General features: G+C 46.6%; 1 protein-coding gene across 1 annotated transcript in view; it reads right to left on the reverse strand.

The window, feature by feature from the left end:
* Window positions 1-23578, reverse strand: part of XPR1 (xenotropic and polytropic retrovirus receptor 1) — a 587601-nt gene that overhangs the window by 89403 nt on the left and 474620 nt on the right. Inside the window, exon 11 of the mRNA XM_085601765.1 lies at window positions 15315-15509. Coding sequence (XP_085457891.1) covers window positions 15315-15509 — 195 coding nt within the window. The remainder of the gene's footprint in view (window positions 1-15314; window positions 15510-23578) is intronic.

The following is a 23578-nucleotide window of genomic DNA, read 5'->3' on the forward strand; positions in this document are numbered from 1 at the left end:
GCTGCCCGATGGGCCCCGTCACCAATCGCCTTCCGTCTACAGCATAGACGTCTTCGGGTACAGCTTTGGGAAGAAGCACTAGCCCTAGCCTGCATGCCTCGTGGTCCATAAACATGCCAGTGGCCCCTGAATCCACCATGGCCACAACGGGTATCCACTGGTCATGCACTCCCACGTGCACCGTGAGAAACAGGTATCGTTGTCCCTTAGTGACCGAGTTGGAAAGTGAAGGGATGGATGAGTGACTCCGAGATGCCCCTTCTTTGGTCTGGGAGTCCTCTAGTTTTCCGCCGGTACGTCCACCACGGCTGTTACCGACCGGTTGGCCCGATAACGTGACGTCTTCGGTTTGGCAGGGCATTCACGTACGTAGTGGCCTTTTTTGCCACAATATAGGCACAATCCTTGTTTACGGCGTGACTCTTTCTCCGTGGCTGTGAGGCTCGCTCGTATTGCGCCGATGTCCATGGGTTCTCCCTTGGATGCGGTGGAAGTTTCAGGACTTCCCACTGTCACATAGGATGGAAGGGATTTTCCTTTTCTCCCATGATCCCCCTTTCTTTCACTTAGCCTATGTTCCAGCCGTAATACCAGGTTGATAAGGCCCTCACATGTCTTGGGTTGTGGGTCAATATGAGCCACGGCGTCCTTGAGCTCATCGCACAGCCCGTGATGGAAGAGCGCCGTCTGTTTAGCAACAGGCCACTTGGTTTCCGCAACCAGCCTTCGGAACGCGTTGAGATACTGCACCAGGTCGTTGGATCCCTGTCTCAACTCAAGCATTTCACGGTCCGCCGTATACGAGTCAGCCCTTCTGTCGAAGACCTTCAGGAATTCCTCGCGAAAAGCACCCCAATCACATAAGATGGGGTCGTCCCTGCTCACCAGAGGTACGGCCCATTGTGCCGCGTTTCCAGCCAAATAGGATATAAGGAAAGCCACACGAGCCTGACTCGTGGGGAATGCCCTTGGTTTGCACGATAAATGTAGCGCCACTTGTGTGAGGAATACCTGCACTGTGTTAGGATCCCCACTGTACCTCTCTGGTGTTGCCAAGGGGACGGCTACCGGCATTTCCACTACTACCGCAGGGGTCTGGTTCGTGAGGGAGGTGCTGGGCTTGAGCGGGTCCAATTGGATAGCATCCAGTCTGGCTTTTACATCGGCTGTTTCTTGCCTGGAGGCAGCCAATTCAATTTGCACGGTCGCTAAAGCAGCCAGCACATCATCAAGTGTTGCCATGTCTGTTATCGACCGGGAGACAGTTAGTGTTATTAAGGTCGGATATTTTGTAACGCCCTGAACGTCTCAGGATCGTTTAACAGACACGATAATGAGAACGCAACCACTTGTGAAGGTTTAGTTATTTTAATGAAGGCAAAAATAATACAAGGAATAAACAAAGGTTATAGTCACTGGAATCCTCCAGGCTAAGTACGTTACCAGCCCACAGCACGGATGGTCCTAACCGTCCTCTGCATATACGCCGATCCCGGCGTATGCCAACAGAGGGCAGACATGAAATGGCCGACAATGCCAATCGGTAGGCTGTGAGGGGCACGAAGAGTGTTGGGGAGAATCGAGGAGTCAGGGAAACACCCAGCCGGGGTCTCTACCTGAAGGGAGCAGCCGCTCAACCTCTTCCTCAGACTGCACCGGGACGCGGAGTCACCTCCTGGTGATGCGTCACCGATACCCCAATCACAAGCAAAGAAGACTGAACCGAGAGCAGCCGCTCGATCGATCCTGTGGACTTCCGAGTCTGTAACGCGGCAAACACCTCCTGGTGTGCGTTACAGCTGGCAGTCCCTGTATCTCTGGTCGGGCTGGGAGTTACGACTCCAACCAGCAAAAGCGCCACTGCGCTTTGACTCAGCCGAGTCAAAAAGCGAAGCTCAATGGTTATCCGGTAGAGCTTCCGGGTCCTTCACAGGTGACGATGGGGCAAGACACGGCCCAGGGAGTAACGACTCGACCTACCTCCGTTCTTGCCTTACTGGAGCACCACTCCGGAACACTGCTCTTCACTAAGCAGGTACGTTGGTGTAAACACAATATCCGACAGCGTTGTACCTCCCGGTTCCTCCCTTTATAGGGCGTGTTTTCCTTGAGTTATGTAACAGCTCTCCTGTTTACATAAGGGCGTGTTTTCCTTGAGTTATGTAACAACAGTCATGCGCACTCTACATTTTCTCTACGTAGGCTGCACCCTACAGGTGCCCGGCTGGGCGCTGCCCACGACTCTGCACCAATCACAACACTGCCATAGCAGCGTTGTGATTGGCTACAGGAGGGGAGGGAGCATGCCTGCCTGTTCCTGATCAGGAGCAGCAGAGGCGGCGCGGGACCCGGCCCAGGAATAGAGACTGCACTGGACAGGATCGGGCAGCTAAGGTAAGTTATTTATTTTGTTAAAACATAATTAAAATAACCCTCCCCTCTATGCGCGCCCCCCCACCCTCCCCCGCGTCATGACGGCCGGGCCGTGACTTGTTAGTTACTTGTGCTTCGGGGCTTGGCTTCTAATATGGCACCCAGTCAGTCAGTGTGATTCTGGGCAAATCATGTTAGTGTTATTTTGTACAGAAATGTGTCGCTTTATCCTTTTCCTCAGATTCCGAACTGTCTAGTATTCTGCAATAAATTCACTTCCCCATCACACCCTGCTTTTGCACTCTGATTTCAGCTGCCCTGCATACTCTGCCTGCGTCACCGCCTGTCAAGACCTTCTGTTGCTGCGATGAAAAGTTCTCTGTAAGGCGCACTGATGTTCACTGACGCTTTGCTCGTTATATTTCATACTTACATAAAACAAATACCAAATCGGAACATTCCATTCCTTTACAGTTCCTTTAGTAGGCCAACTTTCTCCATGTTGGACATAAAACACGGCAAGAAAGACACCGAGAAACACAACTGCACTCTGTGTTTTACCTTCAGCAAAAAGACAACTAAGAACACGTCAACCCTTTGCAAAAAGTTTGGGGTTAGTATAACGTGGCTAGAGTATTTCTCCCCAGAGATTATGTTCTTTACACTGCAGTTACTGTATCATGGCCGATGACCGGTTATTTCCCTCAGCTCTGAATGTATGTTATTGCACTTTTTCCAGTCAGTGAGCTCAGCCCCAGCTCTGGTTAAATTGTTTTACACAGGCCGCACTGGAGAGTACATTGTCTCACGTAGCATCGTTCTGCTTGAAAGATCATCTTCAGGGTTTAATTTCTCATCTCATTTTCCTCCCTGTTTTATGTCTGCCCAGTTAAAAAAATATAGTACGGTATATCGCTGTGCATTGAACATTTCCCTATACTGTTATCATTACCCAATCGGACAGGGAACTCTTTTCCTAAAAGGATGAAAGGCCCAGTTGCCTTTTTTCAGAAATAAAACGAACAACTAGAAGAAAACACGCACAGTAGAAAATGTAACTGGCGAGTTATCATGCCTTATCTCAAACATACCCAATGACATCATTGTCCAGTGTTTGCAAATTGCATTTACTTTATCTTTTGAGGCTCTTTCAAGACACTTCCCTAACTCCAATTTTTAGCAGCTACTGAACGGGAGGGGTGGGGGCGGGTGAGGGGGGATAAATGTATTAACGCTTGTACATTTTTCTTTTGTTCTACACTTTATGTAAACACTCTCCGAGATTCCTTCATTGTTGTTTTCCCCACAAATTGCTGCTGATTTCCTTCCTTCATTTACCCTCACCCATGTAGCCTGTGCTGACCATGTCCTAGTGCAGTTTTCCAGAAACATTTAGCAGCCCCCTTATTTTGCCTGCTTTGTGTTCACAGCAGCAAATTGCAGGAGGTGAGGGCGGTCTGGACAAAATAATCCCTGCCTAATGCCAGACCACAGCACCACTAACACTGCTTGTGAAGCTGTTTGTTACCTAAACTGCCATCAAACTCAACCAGACCATATTTGCTCAACAAAGAGGTGGTGAGATCAGTAGAGATGCACATAAGGAAGCGAGATTCACAGCAGAGAATAAAAATATGAAATACTTTGTCTGCGATGAGCAGCTTGCTAGACTCTGGTTTTACTCCTGGTCTCGGTCTTCCATCCAAAGGGATAGTTTTGTGTATTTTTTGCTTTTGTCTGTGCCTATGTGCATAATCTCTTAATCTCCAACTATTAGAACATCTAAAACAGAAACACAACTGATATTCTGTCTGCAAGAGAGATAAGTAGAGGCTCAATTATAAATATTTTTGTGTGAGTTAGGCTAGGTTGACTAGGATGGAATGTATGTATTTAACCATCTACGTAACCACATGCACTTTACTCTTCATAGTCAAAAAGGAGGTGAGCGTTGGCCTAGACTAATTAATAGTTAGTTTAGTCCAACCCTCACCTCGTTTTTGACTGTGAAGAGTAAAGTGCATGTGTTCTCAAATTTGCTTTAAAATGCACCATTTGCCCACTCATTTTTCATAAATTTATCGGGGGTGAATCCCCTAACCCTTCTTAGGTCGTACAGGCTCGGTCGCTATGCTCGCTCGCTCGCCGCGGTGTGCTCCACCACAAATTATACGGCGCACCACTTTCAAATGTCACCAGCCGCCACTGGTCAGATCCAGTAGCACAGAATTCAAAATTGAGAAAGCAGTAAAGTAGTGCAGTAGTGTGGTGTTTTGCAGAGAAATGCGAATATAGGGTTGCATGGAAGAAGTGAACTCTACTTCAGACGCAGAACCCCAAATGGTCTCACAGCTTGTGGAAGCAGAACAGCCTCCAGCAACCAATCCCGCCATGTTCTTCACTACTGAATAACCTGGAAGCAGTGAGGAAGTTCCTACTGTCTGCAGTTACTCCCAGATTCACCACTTTTCCAGTGCAAAGCTAAGGCTTCCAACCAAGCAAATCAAATTGCCTCTGGCACTACATGGGACATATTCACTTTGAGTAAAGAGGGGAGACAAGTGTAATTTGCTTAAGCTATGAAACCAGCCAACAAACTATATGGTTAGGGGAATTTTCAACCAAGCAGCTACAAAGCTGGAGCATTGGAAAGGGTGCCTGAATACCTGCAAACCGTAACCTCACTCAAGCAGAAAATTGAATACATCATTATGGTGCAGACCCTAGACACTCAGACCTACAAAAACAAGCAGTCTAGGCCTCAACCATAAAAGCCAGAGTAATATTCTTTTCTTCCACTTTGTAAGGCTGGACAAAAGGTAAGTAAAAAAGAAAATCCGAATTTTAAGGCACCAAACAGGCATATTTTAGCATCATTCACATATTCCAATGCCTCAATGGGAGAGCCATTGGGAATCCCTGGTTATATTTCAGGCTTTCTAGTTCATCACGCTTGAAGCAAAACTTATTGCCCTGCATGAGGAGGAACATAAGGCACAGCATTCCTACCAAAGAACCAAAACCAAGTAGAGACTCCAGGTGACCTCCAGTCTATTTAGATAGATATGAGACTAAGTGGGACCAGGGTGCGCCCCATAACTGAGAACTACTAGCAGCTAAAAGCGGAAATTAGAGGCAGGGTGAGTGAACAAAAACATTTGTGCTTCAGATTATCTATTTCTGCCACCAAGCATGGCTGAGGAAATATTATGAGTGAAGTATTTTGGACATTACCACTAATAACTATATATAATGACTTCAAATACTTAGATGCTCACCTTACATTAACTATGAGACATAGGCTTTGAACACTGCCATGATAAATAGACTGTTAAGCAAAAAGTATAGATTAGAGAGCAATGTGAATTTTTTGATAAATCATTTTCATGTTAGGTTATATCCCGCTACTATTTTTCAGCACATATGAAAGAGTGTAAGTCAATTAAATTCCCAGGAAAGTTGAAGTAATCAAGAAATCGGCCAAAACACGGCATCAGTATTTTGGGCAGTCACATCTTGCACCAATGAACCCGATCATGGAATAATCTTAAACTCTTTGGCGCTCCATTACGGTGCAGGCTTATTTTATACTAAGTTTAATGCTAGACTAATTGTGTACTGAAAGAACTGGGCATTTGTTTCTGCTATGTTAGTGCGTCTGGTTTTGGAATCAAGTGTTCATAAAAGCTGTACGTTTATTTATGTATGTGCTTTTATTTTTAAATAATAAAAGTCTCATTCTAAGGAGGAATTGTTTACTCTGTGTGATATTGGTTTCTCTGACTCTTAAGGATCAAAACCTCGGGGGGCGTGGCCTGCTGAGCAGCGAGATGTGAGCTCCGCTGGCCGGAGACCGATCCTACAATTATCCTGCACATCGGGGCGATGCTGAGCTGCCTGGACTGGCAGCAATCGCAGGGGAGACGGTGGGGCATCGGCGGGGGTGCGCTGTTTTCGCCCTCTCCCGGTCGGAGCTGAGCCGAAGCCTGCGAGGCCTGTGGACGGTGCTGGAGGCGGAGCCTGGAGGAGCGCGAATTCGGAGAGCAGGAAATTTAGCCCGTGGCTGCATCGAGGGGTGAGGCCCTGGACGTGTGGAGGGGAGAAGCTAACTGCCGCTGCCTGGGAGGCCCATAGCGCCGGTTGCCCCCCCCGCCCCTAGCCTGGCGGGCTATTCGTGGAGGCGAAGATCCGCGGCTGAGCGACCCGGTGGGCGCTGCCTGTTGCCCCGGGCGGCGTGACTCGGCTGAGCGGCCCGGATCCGTGACCCACTGCCAGACGAGGACAGCGCGGTGGGTGCTGAGTGGATGTCCACGGGCGGCTGGCGGGGGATCTGCTGTGCCCCTGAGATTGGAGACCGGAGGAGTGGGTGATCGCCATCTTGTGGTGAGCCGGGGCTGCTACGGTGGGGCGGAGCGGCTCCTTGTCAACGGCGTGGCCGCCTGAGGAGAGCCTGTGGCGCCGCTTCGCGGCTGCGGGGAGCGTGGTGTGCAAGGCGGCGGAGATACCAGCTGATCTGGAGACGCTGCGGATTACCTGTGTGGCTCGGCTTTGCTGCAGCGCTGCCCGTGCTGCCCGCGAGTTGTGCTGGCTGGGACCCGGGCAAAGCAATAGAAGCGGCTGGAGGCCTGGGCGGAGGCCTCGTGGATCAGGTGGCGGTGAGTGGGCTGCATATTCAGAGGTGACACATACGTCGCTGGGGTCGGCGGAGGCACTGCCTGGTGCTTCTCGGCTGGAAGAGGGAGATGAGATATTGCCCCCCCTTGCAAGCGGTGTGGTTAGGCGGCGCTCTACTGGGAGCTCGACTGCGACCTGGCTCTGGTGGATGGCGATGTTCTGTGCTTGTCTGATGGTGGAGTGAGCGCTGGCTGCAGAGACAGCTGTTGACGACCTGCTACCGAGAGTGCTGTGGGGTGGCTGCAGAATACGCCTCCCGACCACATAGTTGGGAACAGTGAACGTGAGAGGCCCCTGCGAGGTGGCGGAGACCTTCCGTAGCGCGCCTGACGGGGAAATAGTGGATGACCCTTGCTGGAGAGTTGCAGCAAGTTACGGAGGCGCTATACTAACAATTGGAAAGCACGACTCTAAGCAGCCGAAGCTAAACTTTGACCAGAAGCGAGCCACGAGGCAATTGGAGTCGGAGGCGTAATCTCGACCGGAGGAGCGGCGCGACCAGGTGGCGGAGGACCATGGTGAAGATTTGCGCACACTTATGCTCGAAATGCGTTCTAGCTTGCGTACTATTGACACTAAACTGGACAACCTCACCAGTCAGTTAGACTCTGTGAAGACACAGGTGGTGACACATGAAACGCGGTTGGATGCATTGGAAACTCGCAAATCGGAGTTTCATGACTTCCAGGTTGAAACTAAGGACCAGCTACTTCACATGGATAAATTGTTGAGTATAATCCGCGCTAAGAACGAAGATTTAGAATCGCGGTCCAGGCGCAATAATCTCCGCGTCACGGGTATTCCGGAGACAACTGCAATATCTAAAATGGAAACTTACATCACTGATCTCTTGCACGAGCTGTTTGACCCTAACCTATCTGCGGTATTTGTTGTGGAGAGGGCGCACAGGTCCTTGGGTCAAAAACCCCCGGTGGGGGCGCTGCCCCGGCCTATTATTGCGAGACTATTGAACTACCAAGATCGTGATCTGATCCTCAAACTGGCCAGGGAACGGGGAAGCATCACGCATAAAGGCAATAGTATTTCCTTCTACCCTGACTTCACCCCGGCGGTGCAAGCTGCCCGACGGGAATTTCTTCCGGTGAAACGTGTTCTCCTGCAGGCACAGATTCCGTACTCACTCCTCTATCCTGCTAAACTAAAGGTGTCCTTTGAGGTGAGCGCCCACGTCTTCATGGACGCCAAAGCGGCGATGAAGTTCGCCAAACATGTGGGTGGTAAAGCCACAAAACGTCCCCGTGGTGGAGCGGAGGCGGCTAAGAGCAGGCTGAGTGACAATGATTGACCAGAAGTCTCGTACGGTGCATTTATGGGGGTAGCTACTCCTGACTCTTGGTAGACTCCTGTATGGCCGGGTGGGGTGTGGATTCGGGCACCCTGGAGCTCCAATCAATGCTGTCTGATATACGGTTTATTTCCACTCCTCCTGGTTTGGGCAGCTCGTATCCCCTGCAGATCTTCTGGCCACCCTGTTATATACAGGGCTGAAGCCGGCATAGCTGCACCCCCTTGGGAATGTTCCCTTGTTTTCTTCATGTCTCTTTGGGGTTAATGTGGGGGATGGTTATTCTACGACCCGGTTGGGGGGTTGGAGTGGGTGGGGACGGGACGGTTGGGGACGTAAGTTTGTTGAATGCCAGAATTTCCATTGTATGCTCTAAGTCAGGTGTTCTCTGCTTACGGGGTGGTCATCGTCGACATGTGTTGCTATGCCTTTACACTGTTAGTGGGTGATGCCCAGGGTGGATAACACATTGAACTGTTTGACCTGGAATGTTCGGGGGTTAAACGATCATCGTAAGGCACGGTTAGTGCATGCTTACCTGGTGCGACACTGTGTGGATGTCTGCCTATTGCAGGAAACGCACTTAAAAACCGCTCCGGCTTAGAGATTGCGACACACTAGGTGGGGGAATGGCTATTCGGCTATTTATTGTAACTATGCCCGCGGGGTTGCGGTACTGATCCGACGTGGGCTAGACTGGAGGGAGGGCTCTGTGCTGTGTGACCCGGAAGGCAGATATGTTTTAGTGCAGGGCCTGCTAGGCGGCGTCTCGGTGGTGTTTGTGGCGGTATATGGTCCCAACGTCGGCTCCCCCTTGTTCTTTCATAAGCTTTGGGGGCAGGTGAAGGCTACTGGCTGCAGTACAGTTGTATGGGGTGGTGACTTCAATGCGATACTCGATGACAAAGCAGATAGAAGAGGGGCGGCCCGTACACTCAACCCACTGGCTAGCTCTGCATTGAGGGAGATAATCGTGGACGGTGCACTGGTCGATGTGTGGCATAGCAGGCATGAGGCTCTAAGAGAGGGCACCTGTGTATCGGCGCATTGTGGCGCTTGATCGCGCCTGGCTACTGGCTAGTGTCGCGGGACGTTGCCTTGTGGACTGTGCAGGTCGAGCATATGCCCCGTTCCCTATCTGATCACGCCCCTTGCATGTTGAAATTGCTGATCCCTGGGGGTTCGCGCCCGGCATACTCGTGGAGGCTCCCGCCTCACGCCTTACTGGATGATGCCTTTAGGGAGGAGATTAGGACGGATATCACTGATTACTTCTAACTCAATGCGGGATCAGTGGCCACTGAGGCTTCACTGTGGGAAGCTTTTAAGGTCGTTATTAGGGGCAAATGTATAGCCAGACAGGCAGGGGTGCTGAAGGCAATACGGGGTACCCTGGCGGCACTGGAAACGGACATAAAACAGCTCAAACACGCATTCTTTGCTACTGGCGAGCCTGAGGGGGCGGGGCTGTTGAAAACTACGCTCTTGGCATACGAAGAGGAGGCGATGAGGGAGGTGAAGTTCCTAGGGAAATATGCAGAAGCTAGGCGATATGGTGAGGGTGGGAGACCAGGGAAGGCCTTGGCCAGCATAAGACCGCCGCGTCCCGCGACTTACATTCACGAACTGCGCACTAAGGCTGGCGAGCTGATTCATGACAGAGGAGAAATTGTGGAGGCATTCTCTGGGTTTTACTCCAGCTTATATACTAGCACCCAGGAGCAGTGTCCGGAGGGGCTGGAATCCTTTTTGGATTCGATTGCACTGGTGTGGTTTAACAATCGCCATAGGGAGTATATGGACCTTCCGATAGATGCTAGTGACGTGGCGCAGGTCATTAAGAGTCTGCCGCCCGACAAGGCGCCGGGGCCTGATGGTCTGACCACGGCATTCTATAAGGCGTACGTGGATGAGCTGTCGCCCCGGTTACTGGCGGTATATGAGGAAGCCTTAGAGAAGGGGGTATTGCCCGCGACCATGCGTGAGGCACTAATCATCACACTGCTGAAGCCGGACAAGCCGGCCGACGACCTGGATTCCTATCGGCCCCTCTCCCTGATTAATGTTGATGTAAAGATACTGGCTAAATTGCTCGCGAACCGGGTGCAGCCTCTGCTGCCAGTGATAGCTCTCCCCGATCAATCGGGATTCATACCGGGTAGATGGACCTCACACAACCTGCGAACAATCTTCTCCGCTCTGCACTACCTGCACCCCGATGTCAGGGCTGCAGTGGTGTTTTTGGATGCCACCAAAGCCTTTGATACTCTCGAGTGGCCCTACTTATTTACTATATTGGAGAGGATGGGCTTCAGCGCACTGCTCCTCAGGAAAATCCGTTTGCTCTACACTTTACCCAAAGCCAGGGTGCGAGTGAATGGCCTGGTGTCTGGACCGTTTTCCATCTCGCGGGGCACGCGGCAGGGTTGTCCTCTCTCCCCGCTGCTGTTCGCTATCGCTATGGAGCCACTGGCGGCCAGAATCCGCCAACATCATACAGCGAGGGGGATAGGTTTCAGTTCTAGGAATCTCCTTATATTGCTGTACGCAGATGATGTGACTCTGTACCTTATCAATCCCGCAGAAAACTTGGATCCCATATTGCGGGAGTTTGTCCGCTTTGAAGGTGTTGCGGGCATCTCCGTAAATTGGTCTAAGTCGGTGATATTCCCCCTGACGGATGGTACCACAGCGGTGGCCTCCGAATATCCCCTACGTTGGGAGGCGGATGAGGTCAAATACTTGGGGATTTGGATTAGTTGAAGCCTCCAGGCACTCTGGAATCTTAATTTTGGCAGAGCGATGGTGTGGCTAGGTGAGAAAGTGAGGCTCTGGACTTCCATGCCGCTGTCCCTCACGGGGAGGATTGCGCTGACTAAGATGATTATACTACCCAAGTTCCTCTATTCATTTGTCAATATACCCATTCCACTTGAGTCGCATTTCTTTGCAACTCTGAGATCCAACCTGGTGTCGCTGGTGTGGGTGGGCGGACAGGCTAGAGTGGCTTGGGATGTACTGACACTGCCATTGAGACAGGGCGGCTTGGGAGCCCCAGATATGAGGCTATATGCCCTTTGTGCTCAGGCTCAATTCCTACATTTTTGGACCCATCCTACTCCCTTTCAGCCCCATGTAGTGGTGGAGCGGGACGCTGTGGCGCCCCTCCCCTTGAATGTGGCAATATGCGACACGGCAAAACGCCCTAGAGCGGATGTGGACATGGCTGGGGCCTTACAATGGGCGTGGGAGGGGCTGCGTAAAAGGGCAGGGGTTGCATTGATGTATGCCCCCTCGATCCCACTGTCGCATAACCTGATGCTGCCGTGCTTGGCGGATGGAGTGGAGGGGCGCCTTGTCGAGAAGCTACATCTTCGTACTTTTGCAGACCTCTTCCCTAAGGGCAAGTTCATGTCCCCCCCGGTGCCAGCGGAGGGCGAAACGGTGCCCTTCTCCAAACTCTTTTTGTATCATAAATTGAGAGCAGCCTGCCGAGCATTGAGTGGGGACTTCCCTGATGCACCGCCGACCTTTACAGCTTTGGAGGTGGTGGTGAGTTCCCCGTCCCCCCGTAAGCTGGTCACTCGTATATATCGACAAATGCAAAACATGGCGCCGGTGGTAACGCCTAAGTCCCTACAGTATTGGAACGAAGAGCTCCAACCCGTGATCTCTGACGAGCAGTGGGAGTTCTGCTGTGGGCAGCTTACTGAGCTCTCGTCCAACTATAAGTTACGTCTAATCCACTTTAAATACCAGCATAGGTTCTATAGAACCCCCATTAGCCTGAGAAAAATGGGGCTTCGTGAGACAGATGAGTGTTGGAGGTGTGGGCATACATCGGCTTCTTTTCTACACATAGCATGGTCCTGCCCGGAGTTGGAAAGTTATTGGTCTCAAGTGTTTAATATGACAAACCAGATAGTGGGTCGCTCGGACGTCCCGTCCCCTATGCTTGGGATACTGGGATATGTCAGAGATACCCCGCCGAAATCGCGTAAGCTGCATGCGTTGCTTCTATTGTTTGCTAAACGACAAGTGGCGATACATTGGGGTAGACGTAGGGTGCCCACAGTGAAAGGCTGGTTGGCTGATGTCACATATGGTTATACGCAGCTCAACACGTTCTGGGAGTTTATGCCTCCTGCATCGCGTCCTCGCGATATCTGGGATCCATTTGAGAATTGGGCTCGGGAACGACAAAGCTTGGAATCAGAAGGGGGTGTCTTGACTGGCTGATCTATCTGGGGGAGGTTGGGTTGTGGGGGCGGCATATAGAGCGAGTGGATCCGTTATTTCCTCCCATGAACTTGTGTAGCGCTTCTGCCACTAGAATAGTTCTGTGTAGTGCCTGTGCGGTCCTGTATAATTGCTTTTTGCAGGCGCGGGTGCTTCGTGTGGTGACCCCCGGATCTCCCACATCCAACGAAATTGTAAGCATTGCCTACTGTACAATTGCCATGTTGACTACTACAATTTTTCCTGTTTATATATGACACCTAGAAGCATACTGTATGTGATTGCATTATAATGAAAACTGGCAGGTTCTGTTGGTTGTTTTTTTGTTGTCGACATTGCAAAAATGTTCAATAAATAAAAAATAAAAAAAGGATCAAAACATCTTCTGTAATGGTTTGGAAAGACAGGTCGGTGGGTCTTTATTTAAGTTGGCTTTATGACTGAAGATTGTGTGCTGGAAGCATTGAAGGTCATTCGCTGGTCCGGTCACTGGGGCATCTTATGCAATCTTTGCCCATGCAAGAGAAAGTTATCTCTGTAACACTGCAGCCTCAATGGATGAGCACATTTATTTGCAGAAAATAACATCTGCTTGAAAAATATAAACCGTTTTCATACATATGTAAAACATTTTCATGGTAACAGTGTTGCAGTTCAGCAGTAAAATTGTAAATTTACAGTTCTGCTGCTGATCAATGGCTGCTTTGGAGATGGAAAGTGTAATGTGGTTTGGAATGTGCCCTGTAAGTGCAAAAAATACTAACAGAAAAGAGTGCAAGAGATCCACTGCAGAATACAACTAATTGCACATTTTTTTTCAAAAACATAGAAAAGGAAATCAAAGGGTGGTTGCAAAGAGACACAACTTTTTGAAGAAATGGTCAACTTTAAAATGTATACACAAGAGCTTTAACTCCCAACCCCATGCATATCCGCAAGAAATCTTCCTGATTCGAAGTGAAACACTGGTGTAAAATGCACAGATGTTTTACATCCCAAAATAAATGCATGCAACTGCCTTATTGTAGTGGGCACGCAAACTGTGGTGTGGAGCTGCTGGGACTCAGTGTCCCCTCTCCTACCTTGGCCAGAGCAGCGTCTTAGCTTGATGTCTCCTCTCACCGAGGCTGCTCAGTCGTGCAATGAATATGCGGGACAAACTCTCTCAAAGGGTCCTCTCACATGAGACAACAGTGTGCTGATGACCCACTTCTGGATGGGATTCTAATATTAGTCTGTAATCCATCAATATCCCTGAGATTCTTATGGGGGAAATACAGGTAAGGTGTCCTGTATGGACAGTGCTGCTTCAGATTATCTCCTCAGGTCTACTGGAATACATCAGAAAACACACCTGGTATGTATTTAACAGAATATACTGAATCAATCTTTGCCTCCAACTTTCTCTCATTGCCTTTTTAGTTCAGAATCCACTAGTAACATGAACACTGTGATGTGCAAGGGGAATTCAGGCATTAAGGGAATCAAGGCCGTACATTATCGAAAAGGCAGCTGACTGCAGAGCTGAAAGTGTGCCCCCCCCCTCTCCTGTTACTCTTTGTAGTATAGATTTCAAAGGGTGGTCTGCAGAGAGTGACAATCCTTGGAGCTGGGGGGTGGGTCTTTCTTGAGGAGTGCAGACACATCTGCATTTGGCACTGGTGGCAGGAATGGTTTGGTACTGAGTGAGGCCCTCCTCCTCTGAGAAATTTAGAAACAATGAATTACACTCTGGTGCTGGGAATGGTTTGTGAGTGGGAAAAGCTTTCCACTTCTAAGGTGTGTAGACATACCGCATTAAGCTTCGGTGCTTGGATTGGGGGTTAGCGATAAAGGAAGCACTTGTTTCTGTGGCACACAGACATACTGTGCAAGACTACTGAGATGGGAGTGGCTTACTCGAGTGACTTACTAGTTGGAGTAGCCTTTAGCCAGTGAGGTATGAATACACAATGTATTAGGCTGTTATGTTGGAAATAAGTGGTCTGCAAAATAACCATTTTTGATTGGGTTTCTCCTTGATGTGGTGCCACAGAGATCCTTCCTCTGCTCCAACATTAAAGTTGTGGAGGAGATCTCACTCTTTTATCTGGGGTACTTTTGATCTGTGAGAGTGGTAGGGATTGACCTTTTCTACCTTCATTCATCTGTGTGGAAGTACAGTATGTCTTCATTTGAATGTGCCAAGCACACACCCACATCATTTCCTCTCACATAGTGTTCAACCTTCAATTGGGGTGGTTAAGACCTCCTCCCATATGAGTCCTCTTCTCTCACCTCCATCTCTGAAGTAACTTTAGAACGCACCTATACAATGCTTTTTTCAATTTATGTTTGGTGTTTTCATTCCCCATCTACGTCCAGAATTCCCTTACTTCTGAAATTACACTTGAGCCACCTTCTCTCTGGACATAGTGGAACCTCGTTACCGCCTGTGACCATATCTCACATTAATCTCTCTAGAAACTGTAGACCAACCTCATGCTTTCATCCGTGAGGTAAATTATGCCCTCCTCTCCAATTCACCAATGTATCTCATATATGAGGTTTTGTATGTTTAGCCTACGCCTCCTGCTCTCTTCTGTGAGTGCTGTTAAGGTTCTACTACTCATCTACAACTGTATGCCTTCACTTTTGCGGGTGCCTGGAGGCCGACCGAGTTTCTTTAGCAGGTTCAATTGAGTGTTTTCCATTACCACATACACCAATATCCATCTCTTACCTTTGTGGGTGCTGTAGAGTGCTGCGAAAGTCACCATGAAGAAGGTAGTGGAGTACTTGCCGGCATTAAGTAGGTGAGGAAATGCACGTTTGCTATCGCGGTACCGGCGCAGGCACTGTATGAAACGCAGCCATGCTGGGATGCACTGCACCACAGCACGTACACCATATGAGTAGCTGTGACACACCGGATAAGCTGCAGAGAGAGGAAACGGGGCCATTAAGACGAGGAACAGGACCAAGCAGCCCAAAAAAATGCAAAAGGACTTTGTCACCATCCATAAGGTTAAACCATCAATTACCAAGAAGCATGTATTCTAAAAGCATAAAATTCCAGAGGACCAAGACGTCATTTAGCGTGCCACTGTAGTGTAGAATAAGTTTGAGGGTGGATCCATCAAATGGGAGGTGGATTGTAGGGTTGGGATTGGAGAGCATGGTGGACACCGAAGTTCCTAGATGCAGATCTTGGTGTCAAGGTTAAAGACGTAAAGAAATAAGAGAAGAGAGGGACGAGGGTGTTAACAACCAATTTGAGATCTTTACAGAAGGCCAATGTTAAGATTGAGCCTCTTTTTGGGGGAGGAGGGGGAAGAGGGTTGAGGGCGATTCAAGAAAAGAAACATATGGCTACGTGTGCAAATGGGCAGATCAAGGAAGCCTTGATAAAAAAAAACAGCCTTTCCAAAAATGGGAAGTAGTAGGTGTGAAGGTGTGATTGATATAGAGGGATACATGTGTTGCAAAATCATTGGGTGGACCCAGGTTTCCGCCATGGTGATGGAGTCTGGGAGGACGAGGTCAACATTAGATAAGTCACGGGGAAGACAGAGGGGTGGGATTGGGTATCTAAGTACTAAGGGAAGAAAGCAGTTTTGTTCCTTATTGATTTAGCATTCCACAGGCAGGCTATGACAGTCTGGTGGTGGGGCTGTTTCTGCATCAGGTCACAGGTTAGTAAGACACTAAACCTGGAGAGGATGAGAAGCTTAGTGGCTTATGTTTAGGTCTGAGACGCATGGTTATGTTCATAAAAGCATGGCACAATGGCTATGGACAGTAAGAAGTGCAAAGTGGTTAGTGAGGGGAGCAATATACAGGGGGGAATGTGGTAAAAGAGTAATGTGTCAGGAGTGGGAGATGGGTAGTAAAGATGGAGAGGATAAATGGAGCAGGTCAATTTTGTGAGCAACAACATTTCATCCTAAAGTGACTGCTCAGTGAGTAGGTCTGAAATGTGAATTAGTAGGGGTAAAAGACTCACGGGTGCAGTGCTGGGGCTTGAGGGAGATGTAGGTGTCTGAATGGGTGCTTGTTTTGTGATGAAAGGAAAGAAGGAAGAGAAAGTGATGAATGGGGCAGTGACCGGAGTGTGGATTGGCCTCTGCTGGGTCTGGGTCTCTGCTTATTGTGCTCGCTGTCAGATGTCGAGCAACAACCTAGGACATTATTAAAGGTTTCAGTAGCATTACTGTTGGGCTAATACACCAACAAAATGGGGGTTGAAGAGAACTAAAGAAATTTCCTTCGCTAAATTACCAAAAGGGTATAGCCTAGAAATTCAGGATTCCGATAACACAAAGACTTAAGAAGCCTGTCTGAATGAATTCTTAGATAGTTACACAAACTTGGAAACTAATGGGGACAAAAATCCTGACTCTTAATGTATGCAATGACTATAATTTTCCCTCATGCAGGAGGAACATCTAAAAGAAATCCCCGAGAGGGATTCGCCTAAAGTACACCTGCAAAAAGCATTGTCACTATGGGGGAAAACAAACAAACATCAAGGCATTCCTAAGGGGCACTAATATAGATACAAATTTATTGAAGACTCATGATTATACAGGATGCAGTCAGGCCTATAATGGGCTTCATGGTGGTCACAAACATTTCTGTCTTCCCAAGGAATCACAAATGCCAGCAGAAAACCCACATAAATGGAAAAGTCCAACAGTTTTTGCCCAGAGGTCCTTCACTTGCGACAAAAACAAGGAAATAAACATATTTAAAGAGCAAAAGATTATGGGAGCCTCAGAGAGCAGCTACCTACACTAACTAGAGAGACAAAAGACTTGCATAAGAAGGAAACTGTTCAGGACCCTCCTGTGGGGGGTCTATTCAAGGTTTGTACATTCAAGGAAGGATCCGTACTAGTAAACTCTCTCCTCCCTCAACGTCTCAACCGTGCAACTTGTGGCTGAAATACTAGAACATCAGCTGTCACTGAACATTTTATACATGAGCTAATGTCGAACATCTTTCCAGTCCTATCCACAAGCTAGAATATTCTCACCTACTTCTCCAAAACCAGCTACCACAACCATTTGAAAACTCACAGTCCTACATCACCTTATGTCACTGAACCTTCTATATACATGTATCATCCAACTCGACAGGCGGTGAGGGCTTAGAAGTGTGCGCTCTGGTGTATAATACTGGCTAATCATTTTGTTAGTTCATCCGAGCTCAGCTTTCAATGGTCCCACCGCCACTGGGCCACTGATCATCCAAATTCACAACCTATGCAGAAAGGAGCGCCTTTATTCACAATGTTCACAAGTTAATTGCTAAAGTAATGGTCTCATACAGGGAAAGTCCATAGGCAAAGACTGACAATGGACTTTCCTTGTATGAGACTATTACTTTAGCAATTAACTTGTAAACATTGTGAATAAAGGCGCCCCTTTCTGCATAGGTTGTGAACCTTTATACATGTGCGGACCCTTTGAAAGTGAATAGGCTCGATTACACAAATATTTATATTCCGGCTAATAAATCTGCTGCACTCCAGGAACTGTTTACTGGATATTATTACAGCACACCACGGCTACAATGATGCAGCTGTTATAAAATCAAGAAAACAGTTCTTGGAGTGCAGTACCGCCTGTCCTTACATCCATCTATCCATCCAGCCATTCATCCAGCTATCCATCACCTGCAACTGTTAATGATCTACTCGCATGTGACTAACTGTAGCACATTTCTCCTGTGCCGACCCTTGGCTAGAACCCTTTCTCCAACTACCACCTTAAGTATCATCATAGTCATCTAGTCACTCACTCTCCTGAGCTTCCTACGAACAATGAACTTTTCTGTATATAAATACCATTAGTCACGGACATCTTCCTACTTCTCCCACAGTCAAATCTCTTTCAAGCACCATCTGCTATCAAAGTCTCATAACATCACTTATGGAAAACATTCTGTCACTGAACCTCTGTCCAGACCCCGCAGCTCCTGACTCGAGCAGTGAACCTTTAACGCACCAAAGTAGCGACTTTTCAATGGCGACCACTGCTCGACATGCCACACAGAGAAATGACCAAACATTCTCTGGGCTTTTTATTATTTTACCTTAATAAAGACTGACTTCAAATGGTATGTAAATGATGTTCCGCAAAAGGAAGGGAATTGGGAATACAGCAAAAGGAAGGGAATCAGGAACAACACAGAATTATGCAAGTTTGGTTAAAATCAAATATTAGAAAAATTATCAAGAAACTTCAATACCATGGAAAAGACATACGGCAACGTCAAACAGCACCTTGTGCATCAAATATATTTAGTTTATATCAGTTCATAAAGCTTCTAAAATCAAAGCAAATTTAATTATTAGGAACGCATATCTCAATTTAGTCTTCATAAAATCTTAATACCCAGCGTCTCAAGGACTATAATGGCAGACAGATAAACACTCAGAAAGGTACCGCAACCAAAACTTGCCCAAGTGATTCAATTATGTGGCTAATACCAAAACCTGGAGATGAGAATCAAACTGCTCTTGAAACACCAAACAAAACGATCTCCAGTTTACAGGGTAATAATTTGCTTAAAGGGCCTGCTTCTAAAAATTCCATACATTCAAGAAGATGATCTATACCCATTTGCCAAGCAGCTAAGCTCAATGATACTTGATTATGATGCAAGACCAGTATCTTTTTCCGAGGGAGAATGTTGAATTTGCAGGATATTGGAATATGTGGAAAGAGCACTGAAACTTGGAGAGATGTAAAGTCTTAGTCAGGGGTTATCAAGAACACTGAGTCCCCATCGTCCAGAACTGCCAAACAAGTCCAATCATCAGTAGGGCTTCTGGTAATGGGTTTAGAAAATTCCTGCACCACTATAAAAAACAGGCATATTTTTGCCAGTGGGCATGGATCTCTGGATGTTAATTAGCTCTCAGATCACAAACCCTACAATGACAAAGTGCTTATGTGCTCTCCTAGGCAAAGCTTTTCAGACATCTCTGTGTAGACGGCTTGAAGGTGAAAGAAGCAGCATGTTCTTCCCACTAAGATTGCCACTGATATTTGAATAGTCCTAGGGCCGCATTATACATGTGGTGCGTTTTCCTTCATTGCGCTAGGTGCGCCTTTTAAAAGGTGCGCCCAGCACAATGTAGGAATTTGCGCCGTATTATGATGAATGCGCTGCCCTCAGAACAGCCGTGAACTCACCCAACTGCTGCTTTGAATCCACTTCGTGTTTTCACAGTACAGGCGGCATCCCCCTGCACTTTTAAAGGGGATTAGAGATCCCCTTGCAGTCGGATGCAGTCCATGGGACCGCCTTTCCCCTTGCTAGAGGGCTGCTCTTAGTGCGCCACCTTTTAGGTGGTATCAAAAACAAGGGAAACCTGGGATCTATATTATTTTATTTTTTTTCAATATTTTATTGGGGTTTCCACTTTACATTTTCAATATACATCTTTATCACAGTGGTGATACATATTTTATTCTGAATTACGCTCCTGACATTTTTGTAGTAGGTTTATAGGTGAACAGGAGCAAATTGGTGACATAGCTGGATCTTGAGCGCGTAAAGATGCAGTTTGCTATTCCCCTTGAGGGAGTGGATCCCTTTGAAGTGTAACCAAGAGGTGAGATCTTGGGTAAAACTGTTTGTCTTCTAACTTGTGGTCCAAATAGGGTGTGGTGTTTGAGGGTGGGAATGGCGGTGGGCGGGCATGCGTCTATTCTTTGTGGTCATGGCACAGGGCATGTGCACTTTGTCTCGATGCGGGGTATATGTTCCTGTAGGGTCTATCAAAGGTGTGCCTATATGTATTGTGTGTGTCGGGTTCTACCGGGGTAGGGATTCACTTGGGGCTTCTGCTGTGGGTGTCGGGTTGGGAGTCTCAGAGTGGGTTAGCTGTGTCACGGGTGGTTGCATTTCGGTCATCTGCTGTCAGAAGTGCTGAAGGAGCGCAGCCCATTCTGTGGCGATGCGGCGGTGGCGCACTCCCCACACCTCCTCATATCTTATTGCGTCCTCTGCCATACACCAATTGACTGCTCCTGTTCAGGCTGCCAGTGGGGGTCCCGCGGGAGCGCACCAGTGCATTGTGATACCCCGTTTTGCCAGTAGGAACCCTGGGATCATTAGGCACCAAGGATAATAAGTGATTATAGGAACAAAGGTCCCTAAACATTAATACATTTGTAAATAGTACTCATGGAAAACAATTATTTCCATGGTAAATTAAAATGACCAGAAATGTTTACATTTTATGTTAAAAAAAGATAGATTTCAACAGAAAAAGAAAAAAATTATCCCCGCCGGAGTGAATTCAGAACAAATGTTAAAAGCTAATAAAACAAGTAATTTACAAAACATACAGGCAAGAGACAGTGACCAATAAATATATACAACACTTAGGTTACTTATTTAGACAAAACAAGTCACTTCCGCAACCAAAATTGAAAATAATTTTTAAAATAATCTAGCGGGTCAGAGCGTTTGGATCCCGTTAAAATATGGGATCATCATCAGGACTGTCAATAAGCTGCCATTCATAAGACCAAATGGTATATTTCAATAAACACCTGAAATTAACATAATTTATTAATATGTGATCAGAAACAGGCCTGTCAATTTTCTGCCTGTTGCAATTTTATACATATGTAGACCACCTGGAACAAAAGAAAAAAGGGTAAAAGAGGAGAAAAGTATAAGGCATCGAATTTCAGTGTCGAAAAAAACCGCAAATCGCAAATTTATGTTTTTCTCTGAAATCAATTTTTTATAAGTAAAATGTAAACATTTCTGGTCATTGGAACTTTCCATGGATATGATTATTTTTTACTACTAAAAAATGTATTTATGTTTAATGACCCTTGTTCCTATATCACCCTTTAAGTGGGGCACTGTCCGCTTCTTTACCTCTGCTCCTGGGCTGTAATAGGGCGCGGAGGCAAAGGGATTTCATCATTTTCATTGGGCATGCTCCCATGCAAATGAGGAAATGCCCCCTAGAGACAGCGCTGGTGCTTTACGTGCGCCAGCGCTATTGGTATTACAGAAGGGGCTGCACAAGTGTCTGCAGCCCCTTCTGTAATACCAGAGTGCCCCGGGAGTGCGCAAATCGGGCACAAATGTCCGTTGCTGTTCCGGGGCACTGTGTGTAATACGGCCCTTGGTGTCTTGTCTTCTCAGTTGTGGATGAGCATGCATAACTAAAAACATCTATATTACTACAGGTGTGAGGAATTCCTAGTAGCTGACATCCAGGATATATCGTATGGGGTCAAGGACAACAAGTTTTCATGTTTATGTTTTTCAACGGGAAAGTAGGTCCTAAGCCTGGGAGCACAACCCTTTTGGCTACCAGTTTGAAAGTATAGATATGTGAAAGAGGACTGCCTTCCTCTAACACAAGGTTTGCATCCATATGTAGAAGTGTCCAAACTTGTATTTATGATTAATGAGTTCAAAGGCTTTTCTAATAAGTTGAGCTCTGAAAATGCTGTGAGTTGCAACACCAGCGTGCATTAGCAAATGTGGTGACATTATAAAAATGTGCACACGTTTGCAAAACTGAACAATTTTAGGCTATTTGTAATGCTCACAGAATGTTCCGGATTATGCACAAATGCATCTAAAAGCATAAAAGCAAGATTGGTTGATTCTTTGTTTTCAAAACAAAACACACAAAAATTGGAACCAGAAAAAAAACGTTTGCTAAACTATTGTGCAACTATAAATACCACTTATCTCAGGCGTCATTTAGTAAAACGGGTTTGATGCATGTCAAGATTTTGAAATAGGATTAATAATGGAGAATCAGTTTTAAAGCATTTTGGACATCATTGTGGGTAACATCAAATTAAATTAGGGATCCAATACTTAAAGTCAAAAAAGTGCACCTGCAGTTACATGTCCTTGAACTGGTGCAAATTTACAAATTTATTTTACTTTATACTACTTTATTTTGGCGATTGCCATAATAGCACACAAGAAACAATACATTAAGACAATAAAACCATTAAGTCATTAAAATAGTTAAAATCATGGCATATTACATAGTAAAAAAAGTCACAGGAGAATATGTAACTAGCAGCATTTGTAGGGAGACGTTCATAGTGTTGAAAATACTAAGTGTTCGACATAAACTAGTAGCCCGCATCCATAAGGATTAGTTACTTACATGTAATCCTAGTTCTCTTCCAGGGGTATCCTCATCAAAGTCATTAGCATTAGAATATTCCCACCCATGCGCGGGTCCCCGGAAACACTATATTATATGTGCTCCGCATATATATACCTATATATATATATATACCTATATATTTTATATATATACCTATATATATATTCACTGAAAAAACCATAGGTTTCACACGTTATAGTTATGTTATAGACATCATCCATTGAGTATGTGTCTCTGAACAATTTTAATATGTTTAATATATATAGGGAAAGGCTTGTTGAAGAATAAGTGGGTGTACAAGTGTGTAAATGGATGATTTTCTGTGGTGCGTAACTGATTCTATAAGTGAGTCATTAAATGTATCTTACTGAAGACTAGTGACTAAACTGTGTAAATGTCTGTATGTGTCTGTATGTTGGTGTATAAGTGGCTGCATAGTTTTGTGAATAGCTATATGAGTGTCTATATGAGTTATTGATTGCTTGTCTCAGTATCTGTATGGGTGCCTGAGTGTTTGTGTGGGTAGGGTGTGTGTGACTCTATGCATAGATGTGTGAGTGGGTGATTTTATGGGTGCATGGTTTTAAGAGTGCATCTTTGATGGACTGTATGGTTGAGTGAGTGTATGTATGGGTGTGTTAGAGATTGAATGTATATCTCAGTGGTACATTTGTGACTAATTACATATGTGAAAGGCAGTATATATGCATGTAAGAGTATATAAGTGGGTAGATGTGAGAGTGTGTGATTGTGAGAGTGACTGTATGGATGAGTGTGTGCTTGTATCAATGATTCTATAAGAGCGTAAGAATGTGGTACTATTTTTATGA

The sequence above is a fragment of the Triturus cristatus genome, chromosome 4_2 (assembly GCF_964204655.1).
Source record: "Triturus cristatus chromosome 4_2, aTriCri1.1, whole genome shotgun sequence".
NCBI classification, from domain to species: domain Eukaryota; kingdom Metazoa; phylum Chordata; class Amphibia; order Caudata; family Salamandridae; genus Triturus; species Triturus cristatus.